Source organism: Anopheles stephensi, chromosome 3, assembly GCF_013141755.1.
Source record: "Anopheles stephensi strain Indian chromosome 3, UCI_ANSTEP_V1.0, whole genome shotgun sequence".
In the NCBI taxonomy this organism is placed as follows: Eukaryota; Metazoa; Arthropoda; class Insecta; order Diptera; family Culicidae; genus Anopheles; species Anopheles stephensi.
Genome location: NC_050203.1, coordinates 70,183,797 through 70,209,840, shown reverse-complemented (window position 1 = coordinate 70,209,840; position 26,044 = coordinate 70,183,797). Strand labels below are relative to the sequence as shown.

Genomic DNA, 26,044 nt, shown 5'->3' with positions numbered 1-26,044 from the left:
ACAAACTTGGAGCCGGCTTATCTACGGAATATACTTCCACCGGGTCGATCAATCCCATCAATTTACCGGCATCTAGCGTTCTTAACGATGCGGCTGCATCTCCACTTCTACCATCTCTTGATTGATTTTAAGGCCGCCTATGACAGCATAGCCAGCGTAAAACTGTACGACGCAATGAACGCTCTTTTGGAATCCCGGCCAAGCTTACCAGACTTATAAGAACGACAATGGCCAACATCACATGCCAGGTGAAGGTGGATGGAAAACTCTCAGGGCCCTTTGCTACCACCAAGGGCTTGCGTCAGGGAGATGAGCTTGCCTATCTCCGCGACTCGGAGGTGGAAACTTGCGGGACCATCTTCTATAAGTCAATCCAGATCCTGGCATACGCTGATGACATAGACATCATTGGGTTGAGGCTCTCCTATGTGGCAGAAGCTTATCAAAGGATCGAGCGTGCGGCACAGAACCTCGGGTTAGAGATCCGTTGGCGACCGCACCTTCGAAGTCGTCCAAAACTTCACCTATCCGGGGTCAAAAGTCAGCCCACCGACAACAACATTGATGTTGAGCTACGCGCACGGGTGCTGGCTGCCAACCGGTCATACTACAGCCTGAGGAAACTGCCTTTGAGACATGGACTCTGTCCAAAACTGACAAAGCCCTCTTAGCCGCGTTCGAGACGAAGATGCTCGGAAGGATTTTGGCCCAGTATGTGTCGAAGGACAATGATCTCACCATCCGTGCAGCGCATTAGACTCGCCAAGCTCCGGTGGGCTGGTCACGTCATGAGAATGACACCGAACGACCCAGCCCTTAAAGTACTTGTTTGCCGTCCTCTCGGGCAAGTGAGGCTCAACCGATTGACAGATTGGCAGACGAAGGCGCTAACCCGTGAGCGGTATCGAGGATTGTTGCAACAGGCCAAGACCGCAAAGCGATTGTTGCGTCTGATAAGTAAGCGTTCTTTCAATAAAGCCTAGCAGGCCAACAAAAAAACACACACACAATAGGAATGTTTGAATGTTTTGTTCTGTACCATTGTTTCGTTTGTTTTGTTTTTTTTTTTTTACATTATTTCCAACAGTTACGTTCCGCTCTTTCATTCACAGCTTGTTGTTTTCGTATTTCGTACTCCATTTCCCAGCTTTTCCGCGTTTCTTCTTCCTTTTTTGTTGTTGCCTGTTTTGTTCTACCGTTCAACCGTTTATAAACTTTTCTTAGCAAATCCTCTGGTTTTGTTTGTTTTTTTTTTTTGTTGTTGCCACTAATCTCAACGAATTTCATTCTTCCTTCTTCTTCAACATCATCTCCTTTACAGCGTACATATATATATGGTTTTTTTTTGCTTCGCTCTGTATATATATATAATATATCTCTCTTCATTCTTTTACTTGTGTGTTTTTGCTTTTCGTTCGCTCAATCCGCTCTTTACTCGGTCGTTTTACACAGTTACACAATTTCTTACACTGCTTGGTTGGGGGGGGGGGGGGGGTTTGGTTTTACATAAAATCTTGTATATAGTACAACATTGTTTACGATCGGATCGCGCCTTCCTGTCTCTTATACTCTCTGTTTTGCACTGTTGGGGGGGTGGGGCCTTTAAGGAGCGAAAGTAAGTGTGCACTCGTTCGATCGCGTTAAAAATGAAACAGGCGCAGGCCGCAACTAATCGACCAGTCTCACTTTGATCCTTAAAAGCCCTCTCTCCCCGTGATTTAACCTGTGATATCCTCTCGCCACCTCCAATCGCTCAACATTCAGCTAACCCAATTCCCCTTCTACATATTCACACACACACAACCAACCGATCGCACCGAATGTACACAGACACAAATATGCTTCAACAAATTGCAACCTCGCACACAGTTAAATCTCGTGCGTGTGGGGCATTTTAATTATTGTTTAGCTTCCGATCAGCTCTTACCGCTCACATCGAATCCCACCTATAAGACCACCTTGTTCGGCTTCCTGTTTCTTTTCTTCTTAGTTGTTGGGGGTTTTTATTTTTCTTACCGTTTATCCGCCTATGCTTGTTGCTGCTGTGTATAGTATGCTTTCTTTCTTCTTACCGGACTTGTTCTTCCCTCCCCTTTGAGGCTTTGTTTTGTTTTGTTTTTGTTCTGTGTTTGTATCGTAGTAGTGTTGTTAGTGGTAGTAGCAAGTAGTAATTGTGCCTTACTTTTACCTTGTATAACATACATACTTATTTACACATAACACATTCACATAGTTACACAATATTTCCCTTTTCCTCTGTATGCGTGTGTGTGTGTGTGTGTTGTTTATCCTGCTACGACTGCCAGCTTTTCCAGGTTCCAGATGTTCTTCTAGTGCTGCTCCGTATTATAGTTTCTAACGATTTCATCACCATTTTGTCTGTGTTTATGTTCCATTTTTGCCTCGTAGAGTAGCTCAAAGCTAGCTCGCATCCTTTCGGTCCAAGGGGTTCATGCGTGGTTCTGCGGCGAACTGGTTTGGCTTCCCTGTTTTGCTTCTTCCTACACCTTTCAGCCCTTTACCCAGTGTTTGTTCTGGCCGGTGGTTTTGTGATGTTTTCTTTTATGTTAATGAGATGTTTGTGTGTGGTGTAGTATTACTGACTTACTAGTAGTAGCAACATTTATTGTATTAATTTTGTTCCTGCTCCACACGTATGCGCGTGCCCCTATATAAACATCCTTCACAGTTCGCGCGTTCATCAAAATTCAACACATACTAGCATGAAACTGTTAAACGATGTATTTAAACCAAGCATATTTACACACACACACACACCTTCACTCACTCACAGTGTATTAGTTTGTTGTTGTTTCTTCTCTTTCGGCCCATTCGTTTTGTTTTTGGTTAATCATCATGTTCCATATAAAACAGCTACATTTTACACAACAATGAACATTTGTTCTGTACTGCACTGCCGACTGTATGTGTGCTCTTCCCCCTTCACTTAGCTTTTGTGTATGCCTGGTTAGGGTATAAGGGGGTTTGGCTTGGCCGTTTATCATACTGAGGGGGGGGGGGGAAGGGGGTTCAGCTTCCTCCCAACATGGTTCCGTGGTGAGATTTAATCTCGACGAGGGGGCGTCGTGGGTAGTAAGTTGGGTTAGTGAGCTCGAGAGCTACCGGGAGGGCTCTCAAACGGGCACTCTTCGCCGTCCGTGAGTGCGGAGCTACCGGGAGGCATCACATTCTCACATGTTAGTGAGCAGTTGCCCTCTTCCTCTTTAAAAAGAGCTACTTCACCCAACACTAGGGTCTACACTTTTACTATAGCGCATTTGTTTGTATTGTTATATCCACATCCATCCGATACAGGCTGCTGCGGCGTATACTGTGCAGCGGCATATTTGGTCGTCTGTAAGTGTGTGTGTGTTTGTTTCTTTTTTCTCGCTTCCACCGTTTACGTTTTAAAGAAAAGAATTACATGCACAATTGCATTCCTTCGAGACCATAGTATAAGCTCAGCATGAAACACTAGTGTGCAACAACAATAGCATGAAAGGAGCACACACACACAGCGCTTTACACGCTTCAAACCGGAATACTTGCAAAAAGGTGGTGGTGTTGGTGGTGGTTGTACTACAACTACTACGGAACACTTTGGAAACAGAGAGATGTAGAAGCCAGGCTACATGATGCGAGATGCCAAAAAGATTTCGCTAAAAAGGGGGGGATTTGCGAAATTTTTCCGTCAAATTCATTTCGGTTCATCTACCCGCGTTGTTTAGAGCACTATCATGCTATCTCTCTCTCTTCAACCGAAAACTACTATGGCAACGCATGGAAAATGACAGAGAGGGCTCGAGAGAAGCGAAAACTTTCCGAGATTTCAGCTCGAGGAGGCGAAATCTTTTTGACGGATAGATTTCGCATAACCCCCACGTTTTAGCGAAATCTTTTTGGCATCTCGCATCATGTAGCCTGGCTTTAGGAAATGAGAGTGTGTGTGTGTGTGTGCCGAACCGGTTGGCTACTATGGCCAGTAATATTCCGCGAACAACACAATTACGAACACTGCTATTAATAGTACACTTCCCAACATGTAGCATGCCAACAGGGAAAATAAACAAGGTAACGCCACTGTTACAGTCTTTCAAATGCACACACACACACACACATACGCCCCTCTCACGATTTTAAGTATTGCAAATCCACCGGCGGCCGTCCACCAATCCCACAAACCAAAGCACAAATCGATTCGTTTGCAAGAGGTTCGAACCCATCTTGTCTGTACTAATACTTGCGCCTCTGCTGCGCATCACACGGTCGGTGTTTTGCCGCAGTGTGTCAGATAAATGTTAAAGTTTAAAACGCAAACACTCAAACTAAAAAAAAACCCCCCGGTAACACTAGAAACAAAACAAAACAAAAAAACACTCATCGGGGAGTGCTGTGCTGTCGTGGCGGAGGGCATACGCTAGTTAGATAAAAGAAAACGCTAAAAGGTAAAAAAAAACAATACCGCTCGTATGGCACACACAGATTCCTTAAATGCAATCATCCTCAAACCTCCGAAAGTCGACATAAAAAGGATTCGGGTTTGTTGTACGTCTCTGCTCTCTTACTATGAACGCGACACAAGTTCCATCCAGTGGTCCGGGCAAGGATTCCATGTCCTTCCCTTCGAACAGCGGGGGCATATGTGTGCTTGCGAACAACACTGATCGCAATCGCTGCATAGGCTGCTAACGAATGAAGTATCTTCCACAGCCGGGACTGCTACCGTTTGGTCAGTTCGTACTCGGGTAAGGAAACATCGTACGATCTGCAAAAGGAAAACGGGACGGAACCAAAAGGAACCAATTCAGTTAAGGCAGACCAATTTTTCCAACAATCACCCCACACAAAACGTACCTGAGCTGATGCTGTTCTGTTTCGGTTTAGGCGGTAGTTTTGGTGTCGTTTCACCGGGCGAAAAGCGTGGCGAGATGTTTGTACTACAAAAAACCAAGGGATTGTGTGTGATTAGTACACCCGCACTGCATACCTTTAGGCGTTTGAACTTACCTGGCCCTTCGGCAAAGTACATTAGGCTGCTGCTGTGGTGGACCCGAGCTCGGGGAATTCTGTACCGATTTGTTTTTGATCGCCGACGGACTGCTACCGACCGATGTACCGGCAACGGAGGAACCACCGCCAGCATTCATCGTGGTATTGCCCGGACCCGCCCCCAGCACAGTGCCGGCCGCGATCGTCGACAACCCCGACAGCGAGCTCGAGGTGGCAATGTTCGGAATGTTTTCCTTCGCCGCACGATCCATGGCCGAGTTGCGACGCATCATGATCGTGCTGGTGTGCGGCAGCATTAGCAAACGCTGCTCCATACTGCTGCTGCTGCTGCTGGCCGTCGTCCCGGCGCCACCGTGCTGATTGTACTGGTTCAAATTGTCCCTCGTTAGCGTCGACGAGGAGGACGACGATGACGTCGATTCATCCTTCTGCAAACAAAGAAGAAGAAGCGAAATAGAGCATTTCCTCCCTTGCTCAGGGTCACACAGCGTCGCCTCCTGTCTGCACTTACCGCCGCATGCATCGAGGAATGGTTCCAGTTGGTGCCGTCCATTGGGAAACCACCACCAACAGTTGCGCCCGGGCTTTGCGTGTAGTTAAGCAGGAGTGTCGTACCGCTCTGGCCGGCGACACCGAAATGGTAGTGCGACTGGGGGTAAATCCTTGGTGGTATCGGAGGTGGACTAACGTCTCTCGGTGGTAGCTACAAATAGGTTTAAATAATACAATATTATTGCACCAATCAGTACGTACCCCACACAACCATGGTGTTTATGTGCAAATCTTAGAACTCCCTCATCTCTTGCCCAACTCATCTTGCCCAACTTTAACCGATAGCACCAAGCAGAAAGCTACCGTTTCCCTCGCTACTCACCGTCGGAGCATCCGGTGCTTGCCGTATCTGAGACGACTGGGACGATTCGATGGAAGATTCTTTTCGCTTAACCCTAGGAGGTAGTGGTGGCGGCATGGGCGGTAGGACGTTGTGTGTATTTGGTACGTTGACGTGCGGTGAGATCGGGATCGGACCAAAGTCGGCACTGTTCGGCAAGCCGCCACCACCGCCGTCACTAGCGCACTGCTGGCACGGATGGCCGCTGCTGGCGGATGGTGACGCCGCGTTGCTGCTACCGCTGTACTGGTGCGCATGCTGCACATCGACTGTCGCCGCCGTATCGGTGTGATGTTGTGTTGCGGGATGGTGATGGTGATGATGCGGGCAGGGCGGAGTCGTACCCGCGGTGGGATGATTCTGCTGGAGCTGGATTTTGGGACTGGAAGGAAATATGGGCGAATGCTCACAGGACGACGAGCGGCCGGTGGTGGCGTTCGTGGGCGGTGGTGCGCAACCACTATTACTGGTTGCGGAACTGCAGCCTGGGATGGTGTAAGTAAAATCACAGTTTTGATTTCTGCAAAAAGGCGTGACAAAGCGTGAGAAAATGGTGGTTGGAAGTGTAGCTGCTCTCGTGCAGCATCGACGTCGATCGTCGCTACTTACTTGATAGAATTGGATGTATTATGTCTAAAGTTACTGCTAGTACTGTTGACGATGGATGCTGTAGCGTTCGTCGCGCTGGCCAGTGTTGTGCCGGTGGTGCTGCTGCCGCCGACACCCCCCCCGTTAGCCCCCGCCCCCGCGTACTGGGGCGGAGGAGGTGGTGGTGGATGCAATGGTTGTGGTTTGTCAGTCCGTGGGCTGATGGCTGGCGGAATGTCGGGTGGTTGGGTCAGCGCCACCGCCGCAGCAGCGGACTGCTGCTGTTGCACACTGCCATCGTTGTGCGAAATTGAGACAATACTGGCCGCGGACGAGGACGTGACTGAGCTAGCCGTACCGTAGCCCGATGCTGCAGCAACAACACGGTATAGAGCAATTAGATTTCATAACGGAGAAGCAACAACTCGTACAAATCGTCTTACCTTCACTGCTGGAACCACTGTACAGGCTGCCCCCGATGGAGTAGCTCGAGGCCCCGCCGGCCATCCCTCCGGTGCCGCCCGCGGAAGGCACCGTTGAACCGCCAGAAACCGTCGACAGCGTCGACATCGAGGCGGAAGGATAGCGGGGACTGGGCAACAGTTTGCCACCGTTGTAGCTACCGCTGCTTTCCGACAGGCAACCGCTGCCAGCCAGCAGCTGGTTCGTGCTGGTCAGTATAATACTATCCGAGCGGCGCGGTATCTCCGGCGCCATCATCTGGTTGTCGCCGCCGGCCGTCGTCAGGTTCGCTATCGACTGCGAGAAGCTCGGCTGATAGTGGTGCGGCTGGTTGTAATGGGGATGGTGATGGTGGTGCAGGTACGGCGGCTGCTGATGGGGATGGTGGTGCGCACCGTGATGTGAGTACGAACTGCCACCGCTGGTACCTGCTGCTCCGATGGCACCGCCCGGCGGCTGGCTGTGGTAAAAGTTGGTGGATTGCTGCTGCGTAAACTGTTGCTGCATTTGCAGTTGCTGCTGCTGCTGCTGCTGCTGGTAGTACAGCGAGGAGAGCGAGGATGTGCCGGAAGAGGACGAGTGTATGTTGACCGAGGCAAAGATGGAATAGTCGTGCACGGACGAGGACGATGAGGCCGGCGGTGACTGTTCGCCCGTATCGCTATTCGCCAGCAGGGACGTTTTGCTGTACGGCAGCGTGCCCGGCAGCGTCATCGACGAGTTGGCCGAGCTGTTGTTGCGTCTCGACGATGGCTTAATGCCGGGCGACTTCAGTGGAATGTCCGGCCATTTGCGTTGCTGTGGATGGAGGACCCAACGGTATTAGATATTGAAAACAAAAAAACCCCACCCTCAGTCACTTACGAATTTCAAAGGCTGGCGACAATTTTTCGGCTCTATCCGTTTGCTCTCCTCGTACAGATAGTTTTGAATTTCCGTTATGCTCATTCCTTTAAAAGGATCTAAATTTTCTAGAAAATGCTGCACCACGACAGAGGCACAAAGCAAAACCCAATAGTAGATTAGAAAATGCTCAGGGCGTAAATAGGGTTCACCACACAGCCAGACACACGCGGGCACTTACCCTTATGCTAGGATCGACCTTTAAACAGTAAGGTTGATTCTGATATTGCTGTATTTCGCCAGTGATCTCGGCCACGCGTCTGCGCTTGGAGAAGTTGATCAGCTCGGTGTTCGGCAGGAAGTCCGGGTTGCCTTCCTCGATGTGCAGGATGTTGGTGAGGTACATGCCGAAAAATGGCACACAGGGCGGGTTGATCGAGCGCAGCTTCTCCTGGTACTTTTTGAAGTGCGAGTTGTTCAGCTCGCGGCACTCGCCCAACACCTGCTGATGGCGCTTCGGAATGTCCTCCAGCGTGAGCTTGAGCCGGTGGACGGCCGCCCCCTGAAAGGCGGACACGATCGACAGCACGCCGTTGAAGTTGTTCAGATCCTGCAGCACCATCATCACCTCGATCGCGCGGCTTGCCATCGCCACACGCTCTTCGAAGTTTTCTGCCTCGATTATCGATTTCTCGATCCACCGTGTAAACTGCGTGGTAAAAAAAAAAACGAGAAAAGCGATTAGTGATAGTGTCCCTTGTTCAGAGCTCCATTTCTCCGTACGTACATTTGTGGTGTGATGCATTATTTTCAATAAATTAGGACTAGTCGTTTCTTTATCCTTCCCCGTCCACACCGAGCCAACCAGTTCGGAGGGTTTGACCTGCAACAAAAGCGTAGCAAATTTGTGAAGATGAATCCTCCCTTATTCCTGCACGCAAGCTTTGCTTCCACTTACATTCTTGTACATCTCAAACTCCAGCAGCGTCAACTGTCGGGCCAGCTCTAGCGGATGTAGCATCAGCAGGTTAAACTCATTCTCGCTATTCAGCGGCAGATGGTGCTCAATCGCCGGCGGACTGTGACCGAACGCGAACGTTATCTGCCGGTGATTGTCCTCACTTTCGTTCTGCAAAATGGAATCGAAACGAATGATTCACCGCCGAATGGCGAAATCCATTCCCATTCTCCACGCACTGCTTACCTTCCGCTGGACAATCTTCATCACCGAGTCAACCCACTTGCGCATCGATTTGCCGCGCACCGTCTCGAGAAACCGTTCGAGTGACTCGAGCAGCTCGCCGTCCCGCTCAAAGTCGTAAAAATGATGATCGACCCAGTGCCGCAGCACGTTCAGCACGCGAAACTGTACCGGCTGCACGTACTCCTTCTTGTACCGCTTCCAATCCTCCCGCTGGGAGTTCTTGTGGAACTTGTCCGTGTCGCCGGCCGCCTGTTCCTTTTCCGCCGCCGGATCGTACACGACCGCCGGATCGGGAATATCGAACCGTTCGACCAGCAGCTGCAGCAGCTCCTTGGGCGAACAGAACGACCGGTACGTGGTCAGAAACGTGCGCACAAACATTGGATCCGCGTAGATGTGGTACGTCAGGCGCTCGATCAGCTTGCACAGCGTTGCACCCTTAATCAACGGCACACCGGTACCTTCCCGCTCCTCCAGCACAATGTTTGCCGGACTGTCCGGCACGGCAAACTTGTAAATCTCCGGGCTCGGCAGCTTTAGCGGATGCTTCTTCTCGATGTCCAGCAAGATGCTGTCCAGTATGCGCTCCAGCATCGACTTGGTGTTCAGCATGATCAGGTCCGCCATCCAGTCGTTCTTGTGCTGGGCGTTCTTGGTGATAAGTACAACGCTCTGCTGCTCCCGGGGCGAGATCTCGAACGCGTGCTTCAGCTCGTCCGTGTCGGGCCGATCAATGATTTCGACCTTCCGCATGAAGAACCGCTCCTTCTGCCGGTAATCGTAGTTGTTGCCCGGCACGATCTGACGTCTCGCCTTGCACAGCACCAGCAAGCCGTCGAAGAGAAACACCTTCCGCTCGGTCTGGCGCTTGCCGGAGCTTAACTTTGCCAGCGTATCCTCGCGGATAAACTCGTTGCAGCACTGACCCACGTCCTTGTCCCAGTGTTCGACCGTGTTCTGTAGGTCGCGCGTTTTCTCTATCGCTGACTGTCTGCGGGCACGGCTGTTCACGCGGGTAAAGTATTCTCTGCAAATTTTCGGACAAATGTCGAAAGCGAATTTCATCAGTCACAGTTGGACGACTGAGACGCAAACGCCACGGGGGGGCGAATTTAACTCACTTTGGCAGGAGCGATGAAATGCTCTGCAGCTCGCACTGCAGAGGTTTCAGCAAGCCTTGCACCTGCTCGAAGCTCTCCTTGTCCTCCTGCGAGGGACTCAGCTGTAGTAAAACCTTAATATAATCCAAATATAACTGCGCGTGCCCGATAGGCCCTAATAGTAGTTTTGGTAGGTAAAATTTGACCGCCTCCTTGAAACCGTGTCCGGCCGACATCAGTGAACTGGCCTGAAATGGAGGAAGGAAATTGGGTGTCAAACAAATGCTTCTCTTTATCAAGGTTCATTAAGCGCTTTATCAGTTCAGATCGATTACTACTACCTCCGGTCGTGCTAATAAATTGGCTAGTGCTTCCTTTGCAATCACCGATGTAATATCCATTGCATACTTGGCGTACACGTCGAACTCAGCCGCTTCCGCCAGTTCTGTGACGAGTGAAAGTGGTATTGCGTTAAAAACCTGCATCATACTCGCAATCCTCCGATGCCCGCCATTATACATACCTTCAAAACAGCTACCAATACACGGTGGCGTTTGTTCCTGGGACATTTCTATCACATCTTCGAGCGATCCCAGCAACGTCACCGAAACTTCATAAATGTCTATTATGTTGGAAAATATTAAATCCAGCTCCTGGGGGGAAACGGGCGCGTTAGTATCCTCCGTAAGTCGTAAAAGCAACTACCAGGCCATACTCACTTTTGGATCCTTAACTATCTTAACTAGTTCCTCCCGGAATACTCGGATGATCATGTGCAGATCCCGTTGATACTGTTTCTCGTCGTGGATCAGCTCCTTCACGACCTCCTCGTAGCTGAGGCTGGCACGGGGCGTCGGTGGAAGCGGACTCGGTGCCATCGAGTTGGAGCTTTCACCCTGATAGAACATGTCCATCAGTACCTGTGTGGCGGGGGGGGGGGGAGGGATGAAACAAAAAGGCACGGTTACACATTACAAAATCCCCATTTTGCGGACACACTCAAAACAAAAGCCATCCATTTCGTTGGAATTAAGCAACAGGTGATAAGGATCTTACAACACTGTCACTGTGTTTTGTGCACAATTACAGAACGGAAGAACAAATGGGGGATTTTTCTGTTTTAAGTTAATGGCATAGTTGATGGCGGACTTTTGGAAGGATGATACCAGAACCGATTTACATAAAAGAAACGACTTTAAATTCTACAGCTGCAGTGCACAGGCAATTTGATGATCACTAGTGTGGTGAAATAGATACATCAACTGAAATACATCACATTATCTACCTTTAAACACATACAAGTATGCTTGTGCTAACATTCAGGCGCCATACACTTAAAACCAAACAACGAAAAAGTTACGAAAGATGAGAAAATTTTACCAACAGAATTGTACATAGCCATAAACGTCTACGAAACATTGCAATACGGCCTACTTTAATGGAATACAAAACTGAAACAAAACAACAGAAAGCTAGTCCCAACGAAATGGTGTGAACGTTTATATAGAGTTCTAGGTAAGGCGCCATATCTGCGTAAGAATAATGCGGGATATTGTAGACGATCCCTTCTTTTTAAACTGAAATTGGTTGGTACATAGATAAAATAATTATAGGAACAAATGAAGGATCTCATTGAACCTCATCGGAGTGGGAATCCCTTTTGTTTGGTCGGATATGGAAGAAAAGGCAAAACGGGTTTTGATTCGCAAATTTCCTACCAATATAAATAGAAGTAATATAACTTAGGGATATTTTCTACATACAACATTTTGGCTAAGTAGTAGAATAGGCCCACACGCAAGCTTTCGTGGAAGTGCACATATAAATTATTGTTATGAATGCTAACAATTACCATTTTATCTAGTTTTTTGGGCAAAAGTCTGAATAGATGCCCCCCCACTCACGGACACTCATTTTTGAAACTGAAATACCCAAAAGGGTATATTTTTCAGACTTATTACTGTAAGTATTTATTTATTTATTATTTTTAATTATTATACATAATTATAACAACGATTTCTCTCATTTTTGCTTAACTTTTACCTAAATTTAAGGTAACTCAGTAGCGAAAAGTGAGTGCCGTGAGTGGGGGGGCATCTATTCAGACTTTAGCCGTTTTTTAGGCCTTTTAGCAAAATTTTTAACTTTATAGTAAAAATATACTTAAATACAAAATTTATTCATTTTTTTACTTTCAAAAATGATACAAATATATGGACCAGTGATGATTAAAATTATAATTAAACTTATTAAACCGATCGAAAATATTAAATTAAAACTGATAAAATGTATACTGAAAACTTTAACAAACTTTCATGACAACTTATAATAAGTTCTAATATTTTTTTAACTTAATTAACGCTTCATTTAAATATTTAACTTTCATGTCCTAAATACTCATGCACACATTTCACCGTGAACTTGCATGCAGTTGCGAGCCCCGTACAAGCTGTGTGATCCTCTATTCTGCTCCTTAGCCCAATATTTAACACAGCCACTACTCCATATAAGGAAGGCGGTACAATTTAGAAATGAGCACGAATCAAGTGCAGAAATGGTATGTAATTTTAGATCTTTAACTTAAAACGTGGCGTTTTACTACTACTATTACTTATCGTTGAGGGCTTTTAGTTATTTTTAACAGGAAAGACTAACACCCTGAACATGGTGGGACATCACTTAATGTTGTTTACTATGAGCTGCTCCCATTCCTAATCGCTCTGCATGATTAATTAGATTAATTAGATGCAACAATTGCAGTCCACTAGGACGTTTAATAATTGATAATTGATTGTCGAATAAGTGAACATTCTCCGCAGAAGCTCGGTTTCAAATATTTTACCTTCAGTATCTACTATTCCAACACATACATATAGGGGAAGATGTGTATCAACAAATGTCAAAAGATGCACTACTAAGAGGTGGTCTCATGTCGAACCGTATGGCATACGGCCATGAGCCACAAACCAAACCACAGTAACATTTTACAATGGAGATACGAAAAAAAAAAACCGAGATAGAAACTATCGAACGCAAAACATAAAGTGTAACGGAAAACTGACTACCCAATCATCTTTGAGCCAAAACAAAAAATGTACGCAGAAAGTCACTACAGCAGAGACCACCCAGTGGGGGTTGGAAATCTCTCGTTACACTACTACTTACGCTAGAAACACTACTAGGAAAAGATAGTCAAGAACTAGAAAGAGACATATCGACGGCAAAGAAGAAGAAGAAGAAGAGGAAGAAGTAGAAGAAGAAGACGGGGACCAAATAAAATGATTGGTGAGGTGATTGCCAAATGCTGGCATGAATCGAATGTAACAGGAGCAAGGATAAGAGAGGATGAGAGAGAGATACACATGATGAGATTGTTTATTGTATTGCTTTCAGAAAAGCATAACGAATTGTATAGTTATAGCTTAACACAACGGGTTACGGTTGGGTTTCAGGGTGGGTGTCGGGAAAGGAAGGAGAGGAAGTGGATATTAAATTGTAATACATAATAATGAAATTGGACAATCTACGTACCACCTTTTCGTTTTTTGCAGATTTGATTTTTAATTTGAATTTGAAGGATTTTGTGAATTGTGAAACGTGAACGGTTCCCCGTTTCGGTTTTATGTTTGATTTCAGTTTCGGGTGTTTGAAGATTTGAAGATTGATTTTGATTTTTCGCAAAGGTTTTTGATTTTTTGTTTTGGTTTGAGTTTTTGATTTTTGTTTTGTTTTTGGTTTGTTGGGACAGCATGAAAAAAAAACATAAAATAACATTTTTTGTGACATATAGTAAACCGAGACACGAGAGAGCGAGAGAGAGAGAGAGTTTTTGTGATGTGTTGTGAGAAAGGAGTGTTAGTTAAAGTCAGCAAATGTGGCTGATATTTTGGAAATTAAAACCAATTCTGTTGTTTGACGACACAGAAGTAAAACTACATTTGAAAAACGAAAATTTTGGAGCAAATAGAAACAGAATCAATCATAATTTCAAACACACACACACACTGTTAAATGGTTTATAACACAAGAATGATTAGGAAAGAAAAGAAAGGTAGAATCCGTACAATAAGCCGTGAAAAACAAGTGTCAACAAAACTATGCTCTTTGCTATAACAATGCAGCACAAGCAACAAATATGAATCTTCATAACCTCTGTTCGGCCATATCCAACTAAAACCGGTCATCCGACCCTATTATCTTCGGCGAACTCTAATTTAAGCATATTGGAGCTCTATCTCATCTCAACGTCTAGCTTTGCATAACAACAGGCGCATTACTATCGTACAAACAAACACAACGAAATGTGGCCTTTTGGCTTGTAAACTGTGTTCGTGCACTTTCTACTCTAGTATAGCTAAATGATTCCCCAACGTGATCACACCACCATTACAAAGCGCGTGAAGTAATGGTTTGCTTGCCAAACTGTTGATGAACGCTGCAGTGATGTTGATCAGCTGTATTCATCAACAATACACCCAACTGCTACGGATCAATGAACAGGGACATTCACAAACAGTCGCTTCAATCAATTAATACACTATAATATGCCTTTGCTTCTACGTAGCAGCGCTTGCTTTACAAAACAAAACACGAGCAGATGAGTGTAAACTGACACAATCTCCCCCCTTTTTCACCGTAACGCCTATGTATGTACAAATGTGTAAGCAAAGCTAACGAAACCAATGACTATACAATAAGATGCAAAAGCAATTTCTGCGTCGAGTAACTTCCACGGCAGGTAAGTTCCATTAGAGAATTGGTCCAAAAATATTAATCATAACCAATATGTAAACTGATTTTAATTTATTATCTTTCGTTTTGGTTAGAAGTCTAACTAGCTTTGAACGTGAAGCTCGATTGTACAAGTTGCCAATGTGTAACACAATCCAATGAACAAAACCAATTAGAAAGCAAAAACAAAAAAAGAAAACAAACAAATTGTATAACACATTCTAAACTATAAGAAATGGAACCATAACTTGACAAAAAAAGATAGTAGTAAAACCGACATGTGAAATGAAAAGGTAAAAAGGGAAAAGCAAACAACACTAAGCAACAGCGAGAAAGAGAAAATCATAGTGTGTGTGATAGAACGAGATGGAAAGAAAGAGATAGAGAAGGATATAGAGAAAAAGAGAGAGAGCGAGCGAGAGAGAAAAATGCGTGTATAGTTAGGCAGTGTGTGGAAAATGGTTGCAAACCTTGTCAGCGCACATGGCGACCTCGATGTCCTCGCGGGTGATTTCGATATGGCGTATGTTCTTCACATAGTACCCGGCCAGCTTCAGGATGTCGGCGGATATGTACTCGAGAACTGCCACCAGAAACAGCGATACGGAACTGTCGATTTTGTACTGCAGCACCTCCTACAATGGCAGTAGCATTAAAAGTGTTGGATGAAGAGGTCTCGCATCGTAAACAGCGCCTAAATGTAGGCCAATCTGCACACCGTAAACGGGACTTACCTTCTGCAGTAGCGTATGCACACGATCAACTGGTAGCACCGGTTTCTTCTTCTTCGACTTGTCAATCGTTTCGCGTGCCTCTCCTAGTGCCCACCTATCGATCGGGTTCGGAAAGGTACGGCTGATACGTTCCTCCACATCCTGTTGAATGAAGCAAAGCAACAAAAAAAAAGGCAACCAATCAACGACACGTACACACGGACACGACGAACACAAAATTTCACGCCAACTAGGGGGGGGGGGGGGGGGGGAAACAAAAGTCCCAGGATCCGCGTGGCCAGTATGAACAAGCTAGCTTCGCTCTGTGCGGGACGACCCACGGCAAAGATGACTTCTGCCGGCAGTAGTGTACTTTAATCGAGCGGGAATGAAAACAAAAGCCGACACAAGCTCGGCCCGAAGAAGGATGTTTTATGCTACAATGCTATCCACGAGTGTGATGCCGTGCATTGCCCGGAAGGGGTCCCGTATAGTTGAAGATGTGGATGTGGCCTGTCATTCTATTTAGTGGATATGCGCCCCTGTGGGAGTCACCGCGGGACGAGATGAAGTTTTACGCATTCTTCCCCCCCATCCCAACAAACTGAGCACAGCCGGGAGGATGAAAGCAGGAAATGTCAATTAGGACATTCCCAGGCACCAGCAAAACCCACCGGACGACACACGATCGTCCCGCCCGGCTGTACCGGCAACCAGGCTCTTCTTTAAATGTCAATGTGTTACTGTTGCACAATATTGCTGCCTTCTGTCCGTACTCCCGCGCGTACGCTCATCCTCTTCCGTCGGAAACGGGAAGCGCATCTTCGAGGTCGGCAACACCCTGTTGCATCATATGCACACACACAATCCTTCTTCTGGTGGAACATTCTTCATCAGCATCTCACTCGAACCAGCTGGCGGGAGGTAAAAACGGGGGGTGGGTCGCTTTCCCCTTACTTACCATTACCGTGTGCGGCGGTGGCTTCGCACACAGTGTCGCTAACAATCGCAGGCATAGGCTCTCGACGTACAGCAATGCATCCTCCCGGGCCTGCAGCGAAGGATGCACCTGCTCCAGCACCTACGTGAAAATAGGAAAAACACATAAAACAAATAGCTATGTTGAAATCGTAAAACACACACACACACACAAACATATGTAGCGTTGGCGGTTGACTTGCTGGTATCCTGTATCAATCTTTAAATTAATAAAATTAACAGTCATTTTTTATAGTAGTCCAAGAACAGTCTTCTAACTCCTTAATACTTCAAGATAAAAAATCGCAACCATTTTTTTATCATTATTTGAACTTTTGTGTCAGGTAATTTTTGCTAAAGCCTTTAAATAGGCCCAGGATTTGAGAATAATATTTCAACGTTTGGCACGACGGTAGTCAAAGTAAGGCTCCCTTTGACGAAGCCCTCTTAGCCGCGTTCGAGAGAAGGAGATGCTCGGCAGGATTTTTGGCCCCGAATGTGGGGAAGGACAATGGAGGAGCTGCTACAATGACACGAGCTCTACGAGCTGTACGATGGTCTCACCATCCGTGCAGCGCATTAGACTCGCCAGGCTCCGGTGGGCTGGTCACGTCATGAAAATGACACCGGACGACCCAGCCAGTGAAGTCCTTTTAGGCCGTCCACACGGACAGAGGAGGCGTGGTAGGCCCAAATTGAGATGGAGTGATGGCGTTGATGCGTCTGCTAGAACGGCCGGGATAACGGATTGGCAGACGACGGCGCTAACCCGTGAGCGGTATCGAGGATTGTTGCAGTAGGCCAAGACCGCAAAGCGGTTGTAGCGCTTGATATATAAGTAAGTAAGTCAAAGTAAGGATATGTTTTAGCTACAAAATTCCCCTAAAGCATAATAAAATTAAATAACTGCTAGGGGCGATTCGGTGGCCGAGGGGATAACGGCGCCGGTCTTCACATTGCAGGACCGGAGTTCAACTCTCATCCAGAGCTCCCCGTACGCAGGGCTGACTACTTTGCTACGGATATAATCAAGTCACAGAAAGCCAGAAATGGCAGGCCGAGACATCTCGACGTTGTCGTGCCAAAAGCCAGGCTACATGATGCGAGATGCCAAAAAGATTTCGCTAAAAAGGGGAGGATTTGCGAAATTTTTCCGTCAAAATCATCTCGGTTCATCTACCCGCGTTGTTTAGAGCACTATCATGCTATCTCTCTCTTCAACCGAAAACTACTATGGCAACGCATGGAAAATGACAGAGAGGGCTCGAGAGAAGCGAAAACTTTCCGAGATTTCAGCTCGAGGAGGCGAAATCTTTTTGACGGATAGATTTCGCATAACCCCCACTTTTTAGTGAAATCTTTTTGGCATCTCGCATCATGTAGCCTGGCCTCAAGAATGCTATAATGCATGACCCGGTATCAACTTCAATCAAGTATCTGAGCGTTTTAGCAACGAACATATTATGTCCAGGAAAACAGCTAGAACTGACTAAGAACTCCGGATTCATTAGATTTTTCCTAAACTTAAGAAAACGTCCTTTATTATGTTACAAATGCAAATGCAATAAAATAATAGTTCTATATTAATAGTCGGATAGTTGTTACAGCACAACATATGTGGCTCGTACGATAACTCTTTGTCAAAATAATTTGTTTTGAAATTTTCTCATAGTTGTTAAAAAAACAAAACAAGACTTTCCTATTAGAAGACACACTTCGATGAAGCATACAACAATTTAAACCCATTTTCCGGTGTACCGGTAATTGACTTCCAATCAATTATTTCAAGTGCCAATCGCTCGATTGCAAATTAACAAAAACAAAACAAAATCTCTCCACAATTGCATTTCCCGAAAAAAAACCGCTTTCAATCTTTCCCAGTATGGTGGATCGATCGATTAAGCCCATTTTTGTGTTGTTGTTAGTTAGGTAGGAGGTATGCATTTGCACCGATATCATCATCGCCATCGTCGTACCATCAATACGCGCATATCTCCTGAAAACAACGCGGAACGACAATAAACCCCTGGTCGGCACATCGATAAGCCCTTCGGCTCACCTAGCCAGCTAGAACGCGATGGAATCCAGTGGGGGAACTGGAACTGGAAACACATACAAAATCCCCGTGACATATGAATTGCCCGAAATGGGGAAGGATGGTTCGCGCTATCTCCTCTACGCGAAGGGGGCAAAACGTCGATGGATTTTACGGAATCGAAGATAAACACACACAAAAAAAAAAACATAGCGGACCACATTCGCGAGTTTTCGAAAATATATTTTGCAACCGACGACCGGCGTCGAAGTGACGAATGTAGATGATTGCGGAAGAGAGTGAGAAAAAAGTGACAAATACACACATGCAGCAAAATGGTGTGCCCCCAGGAGCACTGATGGCACTGTGACTCAACAATCAATGTTTTTCGAATTGCCAGTGAGTCACGGTGGATTTGAGATAGCACCATCGCGCTCCAATACCTCTCCTCTGCCATCGGCCGTTCATCGTAGGGCTTGTTGTGTGTGTGTGTGTGTCACTTGCCATCATGTTCAATGTTTGGCCGACTGTAATGTAAAGGATTGTTTAGAAGGCATTTCGCTGGTTCTAGCATGTGCTTATGACGCATCGTTTTAGGGGATGATTAGCACTTTCGTTTGGACAATATTCTGATGCATAATGAACGAGGATGGAAGTCACTAAAGTGTTCCCTATCCCGCAGAATGTTTTCAGCTATGAGTTAATAAATTCTAAGCTTCCATTAACAAAAAGCATCGCTAACACTAGCATTTTTCTAGAACTCTTCACCGTTTACAATTTAAATATGACAAATCCCATTTGGAACGACTCATAACGATTAAAGTGTGTGATTACAATCATGCCTAGGCATTGGAATTTCCCGATCTGTTTGGGTTTCTTCCAATCGGTTCAGAATAATCGAAACAAAAACTATTCTACGATGTGCTAATGACTGGAGCGATACCGATACGGCAGAACCGGGGATCAAATCTCATCCGGAACGCCACCCAGTACGCAGGAAACTAGCTACGCGTAAAATCAAGTCACGGAAAGCCAGAAATGGGAGACCCAGACCTTTGAGATTGAGATACGGGCAAGGTTGCTTTCATAAAAACTGCTCATGAACCCACAATCTGACAAGCTTGCCTAGTAAGTTTTGCCAGAATGTCAATGGCAAATAGCACGTGTAAGGTTGAAGGTGGTGGATTGATTGGGTGGACATCTCTCCCAGGAAGGGGAAAACTTCGAGGACTATTTTGTATAGGATATTCCAGACCTTGGTAGGCGCTAATAGCTAACAGATATCCTACCGGTGATTAGGAGCATTATTGTAATGATTGTTAGGCTATCGAACCTATTCCTCATCAGGATTGCCGGACGACGGCAAGGACTTCTGCAGCAGGTTAGCAACAGATTTCAGCGCCAAATAACTATGAAATCTAGTCTTTAAAGGTGGTTTACTTTCTCCTACTTTGGCCCTTCAATATCGAGAGGTCCCTGCCTTCTGTCGTATGCAATCAATTACTTGGCTGTAAACCAATAGTATGCCTTGCCCAAATCACCCATCAACAAAATAATCTCAAGTCTCACGACATCCTTACCTTCCGCAACGATGAGATGAACAAGCCCCTCCATTTGGCCGCATTTTCCGCATTCTCGAAATCGTAATCAGCCGCATCCGTGATCGATACGTGCGAACTGCCAGAGAACATACTTTAGCCTTCGGCACCGATCCAGTGCGTTCGCCCAAGAAGCAGCAGCAACAGACACATATATACTCCCGTGTGTTTTTTGTCGCCTTATTCCAGCACCCGGGTGTGAATTAATGTGTTTATGGGCTTCGGGTGTTTTTTTCACCGCCCCCTTTGAACGGCCACCACGCCTCGTCCACACCTCCGCGGTCTCGTGTGAACCGTTTTGTTGGCTTTTCTGTATTTTGCTGGAGTATATTTTCGATTTCGTTTCTTTCTTTAACTGCTAACACAGGCCAGTAGGCATCGTCGTTGCTATGCCTACAAGTCTTCTTCGCACGACGCACTTGCTTCAATTTCCTGGTAAATGCACACGTTTTCTTCACTTGCTAATCACGCTTGGTGAGATCTTTAGATCAGCCTTTTTTTGCAACAGTGATTTGACATCAGACATTTGTTGTTTTGAACGATTTTTGCTGTTGTAGGAACTGGGTTCACACACAGAACACGAATTTTCATCCGAATGGTCGGATGGTTTTTCCTCTATTGCACTTTACCGTATTCGCAACACACAACGCACACCCACATGCACAATACACGCGCACACACACACGCAATATTCGCTACATACTAGCAGCCACACACACACACACGACACGGTTTTGCACAGGTTAGAAATGACGGTGTGATGTTTCTCGGTGTGAAGTTTTCCGCGGTTCGGTCAAGAAAGAAGACGAAGCCACCACAAGAGCGCGCGCGAGCAGCTCGCTGTTTACACGTGAAGAAGCCGCAACCGGCACTGCTGTAACATGATCACCACCAACATGCAAAACGCAACACAACCGTGCATCGTCGTCATCACCATCCTCTTCATTCGGGGGGGGGGCCGTATCATCCGTGGATGGTGGAACCTGCCCGCTGCACCATTGTCGTCGAGTGCATCGAAGAGGCGACAACACTGACAACACCGTGACTGCTGCTGCTGCTGCTACTGCTAAGCGCCATTAAAACCACGGCTTATTGTTATTGATTGTGGCAGCGATAAACATTTTCTCTGTGGTGGTGATTTTCGCGCGCAGCAAAATGGCATAGAATAGAAAAGAGAACTTTTATTAGTTGCAGAAAAATGGGCTAGGCTAAGGGCCGTTGTTTTGAGCGGTTTATTCGGTTTGAAAAAAAAAAGAAAATATGAGTATTATGGACCCCAGATATCCCACTTCCGACCGTTCTTGCACCGATGTGAAGCAGGACGTATGGATCCTTTAGCATCACATGTCTACTAGATGCCTAGATTGGCCACTTTTCTTGTCTGCCGTCCCAGTACGTCAACGCGGCAAGCCACGAACACAATTGTTTTTGTTTTTAGCCGTTTTTCTCCCGCGGTAACACAATAAAGTGTAGGCGGGTAAATAATAAAGCAAAAGAACAGTGCACGAGAGCGCACGCCGGAGGAAAGCTGCAATCTGCGTTTCGTGGGAGGGGTGAGAAACATAGACAACAAACAACGACAACAACGACCGACGCACTAGCAGCTTTACAGGGTGGTTCATATGAAGATCTAAAACCATATAAACCAAGGCTTACTAGATGTCATAAGCGAAAGATTCGATGAGAGTACTGGTTTTGCAGGGTGAAAGATCTGTGGCGCTACCGAAACCGGTCACCGAAATACTCTGCACGGTCCATTTAATCTCAAATTTACCAAAAAGCGGCTGTTCATTCATTACAAAAAGAGCATGAATCTGTATAGGTCGTAACAAGTTATATTTTAATCAATAATAATAGTGCCTGAAGTGTCATCCTAGAGACCTTCAGCAGAAGTCGACATCCTTGAATTCGTATGCCTTGTAGTTGCTCGATTTTGAATACAATTTGCTTAGCCTAGGCCCTTTCAGGCAGGGATCCCTATTGATGCATCTCATTTGAAACTGAATAAATTAATTATTCGAAAACTGCCAACATTTTAAATTTCTATTAACTTGTAAAGTGTTGTTAGATTTTTTTTAATATTTTCTACACATTTTAACACTACATCTAATCTGGAAAGCGTCAGCTTCGCTCTGAGAACTAAACCGATGCTCATCTCAACCAATGATAGTCGTCTTTGTGTTAACGGTTTATGGTAAACTGCAACAAATGTATAATAATTTGCAACAAGACCATGGTTTACCAAATTACGATTATTTTAGCAGACAATCGTCGTAGGAAAAATGTCACATATGATCCAAATGCGTCGACGTTATAATAGGAAGAGTCTGCAAGCAGTCTCTTTGCAAAATATGCTCAGCAATTTGGATACAGCCTGGAGTTTGTTATAACTGGTTAGCAGTAGGAGTTAGTAGAAAAGAATTTACTTTTTCCAATCAACTTGGAGTAAAAGTTAAGGCCTCATGCTACCAGGTGGAATTTCCAAAAAAAAATTGTATCGAAAGCCAAACATATTGACTTCGGACCATGACCATTCCAACCAAAATCTTTTCAGAAAAGTTAATCTTTTACAAATCTACAAAGGGGACTCCAATTGACTACAGTAAATCTTATCTTCAAAGCGAATAACATTTAAAAAAAAATCTAATTAACTGTGACGTTTGAAATTAGTAGCACTACATGTTATGTCAGCCACCCTTGTACAACACTCTGCCTGTCTGCCTGGTGGCATTGCATTTTTCCCCAGCTGCTCAAAGCAAATGAGAGCAAGTGAGACAGAGGAACAAGGGGACACCAAAATATCATAAAACACACGTGCAAAAACACAACTACACACGCACAACCGTACACTCTTCAGTAGCAAGAGCATCGGGGTTTTGCAATCTTGTCTGCTGCTGCTGCTGTCGGCGATGTTGCTATTGTTGGTTGTTGCTATGGAATTTCCCACACCTTTGCACTTTGTACCTTCGAGCTGCTCCCGTTCTAAGCACAACACTACTTGCGTTGCACTGGAACAACTACTATTTTCTTAGTGATTCTGATAACTTTTAGCTACTTGTTTCGGACACACGCGCATTTATTGTGCGTAAACTTTGTGAGCGCTGTAAGCAATCCTTCGATACTTCTATTTCGCAGTAACTAAAATCACTTCCTATTGCATCGCAATTTGTTGTTGGTGCTATCTGGTACGCAAAAAAGAAGGAAAAAAAACACGACGAGAAGCAGATTTTTTCTCACGGATACGCATCATTAAATGGATGCCCTTATCACGGTCATGGCCCAACACAACAAATAACAATAACAACACCAAACCCGTTACACACACGCACGCATTTTCTGTTTCTTTGCTTCTGTTATGCTCTCTCACACACACATACACACATGTACACCTTCCATTGTGTACTACGCGGAAGATTGTCATCGAAAGTGGGGTTTTTGTGTGTGTGTGTGCGGGAAGGGATAAAGGGACGCGAATTCCGTCATATGACAATATCGGATCTTCCAACCGAGATTTACGGGACCTACAGCCACACACCGTTGCGCCGTGCAAAAGAGGAAGAAAAACAATACACGCAGAGACGACAGATCGGTGCGCGTTCCGGGCCAGACAAAATAATGCCCTCTCGCACACCAACGTACCGACACAAGCGCACGGAAGAACGCACACACTGGCACGCACGCACTCTAATGAAACTTCTAATGCTCTTTCTGTGTTACACAGCATACGGACACACACACACACAGACGCGGGCGCATTAACCCATGTTTTCGGGGGGGAGGTTGTGTTAATCATTGTTCACGAAACGAGACAAAACAAAACGGTACGAGACGATGATGATGATGGTGCAGGCCTCGTATGTCACACACCGCCGTCTTTGCTCATTATTATTTGCTCATTCGCCTCACCTAACCACTCATTGCGAATCACCGAATCGCACACCACTGTACCACACACGGGAGACGATCACATTACCGATGGCTTAAGCAGCAGCTGCTGTAACCCAGACAACACCAGACAGACAAATTTTCCTTCATCTCATAAAAAATGTCTCCTCCGCGCCCTTCTCCCTAGCCCCTATCCTTTTCTCCTCCCACAACCGCCAGTGTCGCCTGGTTGTGTGAGACGTTAGTGAGTAGTAACACAATTAGAAGACGTTGGTTGGCTCACACTCCACCTAGAAATCACCCCCAGACGGAACAAGAACAACAAGAGGAACCGTTTTTCAGCGCTGGACATTGCCGTATGTTTCGATGCCGAACTCCTTTTCGGGGGTTCGCCGAGCCCACCCACCACCATTCGCGCTCTTCCTTCTTTCTTTTTCGCATCTTTGTATTGAAATGATTATTATTATCTACATACACACACGCGCACACATTCGTTCTCACTCCCTTTTTCTCTCTCTCTCACTCTCAAGCTTATAAGTGCACATACGCACGCATACACACAGAGGAGCGCACACTCGATGCATAGAAGAGGTTCGATTCTTTGGCAACACACACATTCGCACAGGCACGCACGCACGCACCTTCTCTTTCACGCATTCCTTCACACACAGGCGCACTCCTGTTTTTCCCTGCTTCGTTCTTTCTTTCTTGCCCCTTTTCTAATGCAAAAGCAAACGTACGGAATCGGTATCGAGGATTCCATCGTTACAAGTGGATATCCTTGCTGGTCCAATCATGCTTCCAACACCATCAAGTACCTCACAGCTTACACGAATAAAAACATCGCATTTTTCCTTTCAATTAACTCGCAACGATGTGAAAAATTGTGTCGCTCTACCGTATGTCTCCAGTGAAAGAAGACAAAAAAAACGGCACAACTCGGCGGCTCTTTTCCTGGAGCTTGGCAATTGTAGTAGGCTTTGAGCCTTCACACGGTCATCTTCATCACGGACACACACACACACCTAGTTTTAATTTACTTCCTATTTTGCTTTTTTGGGGTACGGAATATCTAGTATTTGTACTAAAAAGAGGATTTTTTGAAGGAAAAAGACACACCAACGCATTCACAGCTTCTCGTAAATAACAGCACACATACGTTAGCTCTCGCTCGCTCTCACTCTCTCTCTCTTTCTTTCTCTCTCGAATACACACACGCGCACAACACGCACACACCAGTAGTACGCGGTCGGTAATCGATCAACAGCAACCAACAACACGCAAGGGCACGGTCAATGATAGATTTTCCTTCGACTGACGGAATTTTTCTTCTCGGCTCGCATCTTTCACTATTCACAGCGTTTGCCCCACAAAACAACACTTGCTTGCTACCAACGTTTTGTGTTTGCTGCTTTGTAGCTCGTTAAGCAAATAATGGCTCACACACGCACGCACGCACAATTTCGGCACATTAAACATACCACAAACATCTTCTGTTTTTTAAGATGAAAATAAAGCCCCGTTCTTTTCACCAAAACCTTGCAAATTCTCCGTTTTGCCAAATATCACAGCAGATACAGGGAAAATGCACGGGCCCCAATGCGATTTATTCTTTTTCCCTATCTCTTTCACGCTTTCGTCTACTTCTGCTCTACGCGAGCTAGACGCAGAAGACAGGGAAATTGCCTACTATATGGGCCGCGCCTGTGAGCTGCTGCTGTTGCTATTATTGTTGCTGATGTTTCTTCTGCTGAAGATGATATGGTACCACCGAGAGATGGTGATTTAACACAGCGCAACAGAAAAGTAATACTTCGAATACACTTTCTACCCAGCGACTCTACGTACGTTTAGGTTTTGATGCGTTTTTCTAGCCAATTCCCGTCTTTCTGATGTGATTTTTCGCGTTTTCTATCCCGTGCGTATGACCACCACAGCCAACTTCACTCGAGTTTTGGGGGAGATCAAAACAAAGTGAATGTGGAATAAGGTCGGTGCAGGTACG

The 26,044-nt window shown here is 45.8% G+C and overlaps 1 protein-coding gene across 2 annotated transcripts; it reads right to left on the bottom strand.

Moving 5' to 3' along the window:
- Positions 1 to 1,018: 1,018 nt before the first annotated feature.
- Positions 1,019 to 26,044, bottom strand: LOC118512539 (protein son of sevenless). Of its 2 annotated transcripts, none has more exons than XM_036057109.1 (21): positions 25,888 to 26,044; positions 20,137 to 21,280; positions 16,505 to 16,624; positions 15,565 to 15,705; positions 15,301 to 15,465; positions 10,819 to 11,019; positions 10,623 to 10,752; positions 10,438 to 10,544; positions 10,121 to 10,347; positions 9,000 to 10,026; positions 8,754 to 8,924; positions 8,583 to 8,678; positions 8,037 to 8,504; positions 7,817 to 7,933; positions 6,934 to 7,750; positions 6,512 to 6,860; positions 5,885 to 6,422; positions 5,522 to 5,713; positions 5,008 to 5,438; positions 4,855 to 4,937; positions 1,019 to 4,765 (listed from the first exon to the last, which is right to left on the bottom strand). In XM_036057109.1, the coding sequence occupies exons 2-21, from the start codon at positions 20,245 to 20,247 to the stop codon at positions 4,731 to 4,733; spliced, it is 5,526 nt and encodes a 1,841-aa protein (XP_035913002.1). In that variant the 5' UTR covers positions 20,248 to 21,280; positions 25,888 to 26,044; the 3' UTR covers positions 1,019 to 4,730. The 2 variants fall into 2 exon arrangements, with proteins under 2 accessions (XP_035913002.1, XP_035913003.1); XM_036057110.1 differs by having other exon boundaries at positions 10,441 to 10,544.

Excerpts from the sequence above, each read along its gene's own strand:
- LOC118512539 (XM_036057109.1), bottom strand. The coding sequence starts at position 20,247 with ATGTTCTCTGGCAGTTCGCACGTATCGATCACGGATGCGGCTGATTAC. Across the intron at positions 10,348-10,437 it reads TATTAGCACGACCGGAGGTA|GCCAGTTCACTGATGTCGGC; the intron begins GTAGTAATCGAT and ends CCTCCATTTCAG. Across the intron at positions 7,751-7,816 it reads GTCGCCAGCCTTTGAAATTC|CAACGCAAATGGCCGGACAT; the intron begins GTAAGTGACTGA and ends CTCCATCCACAG.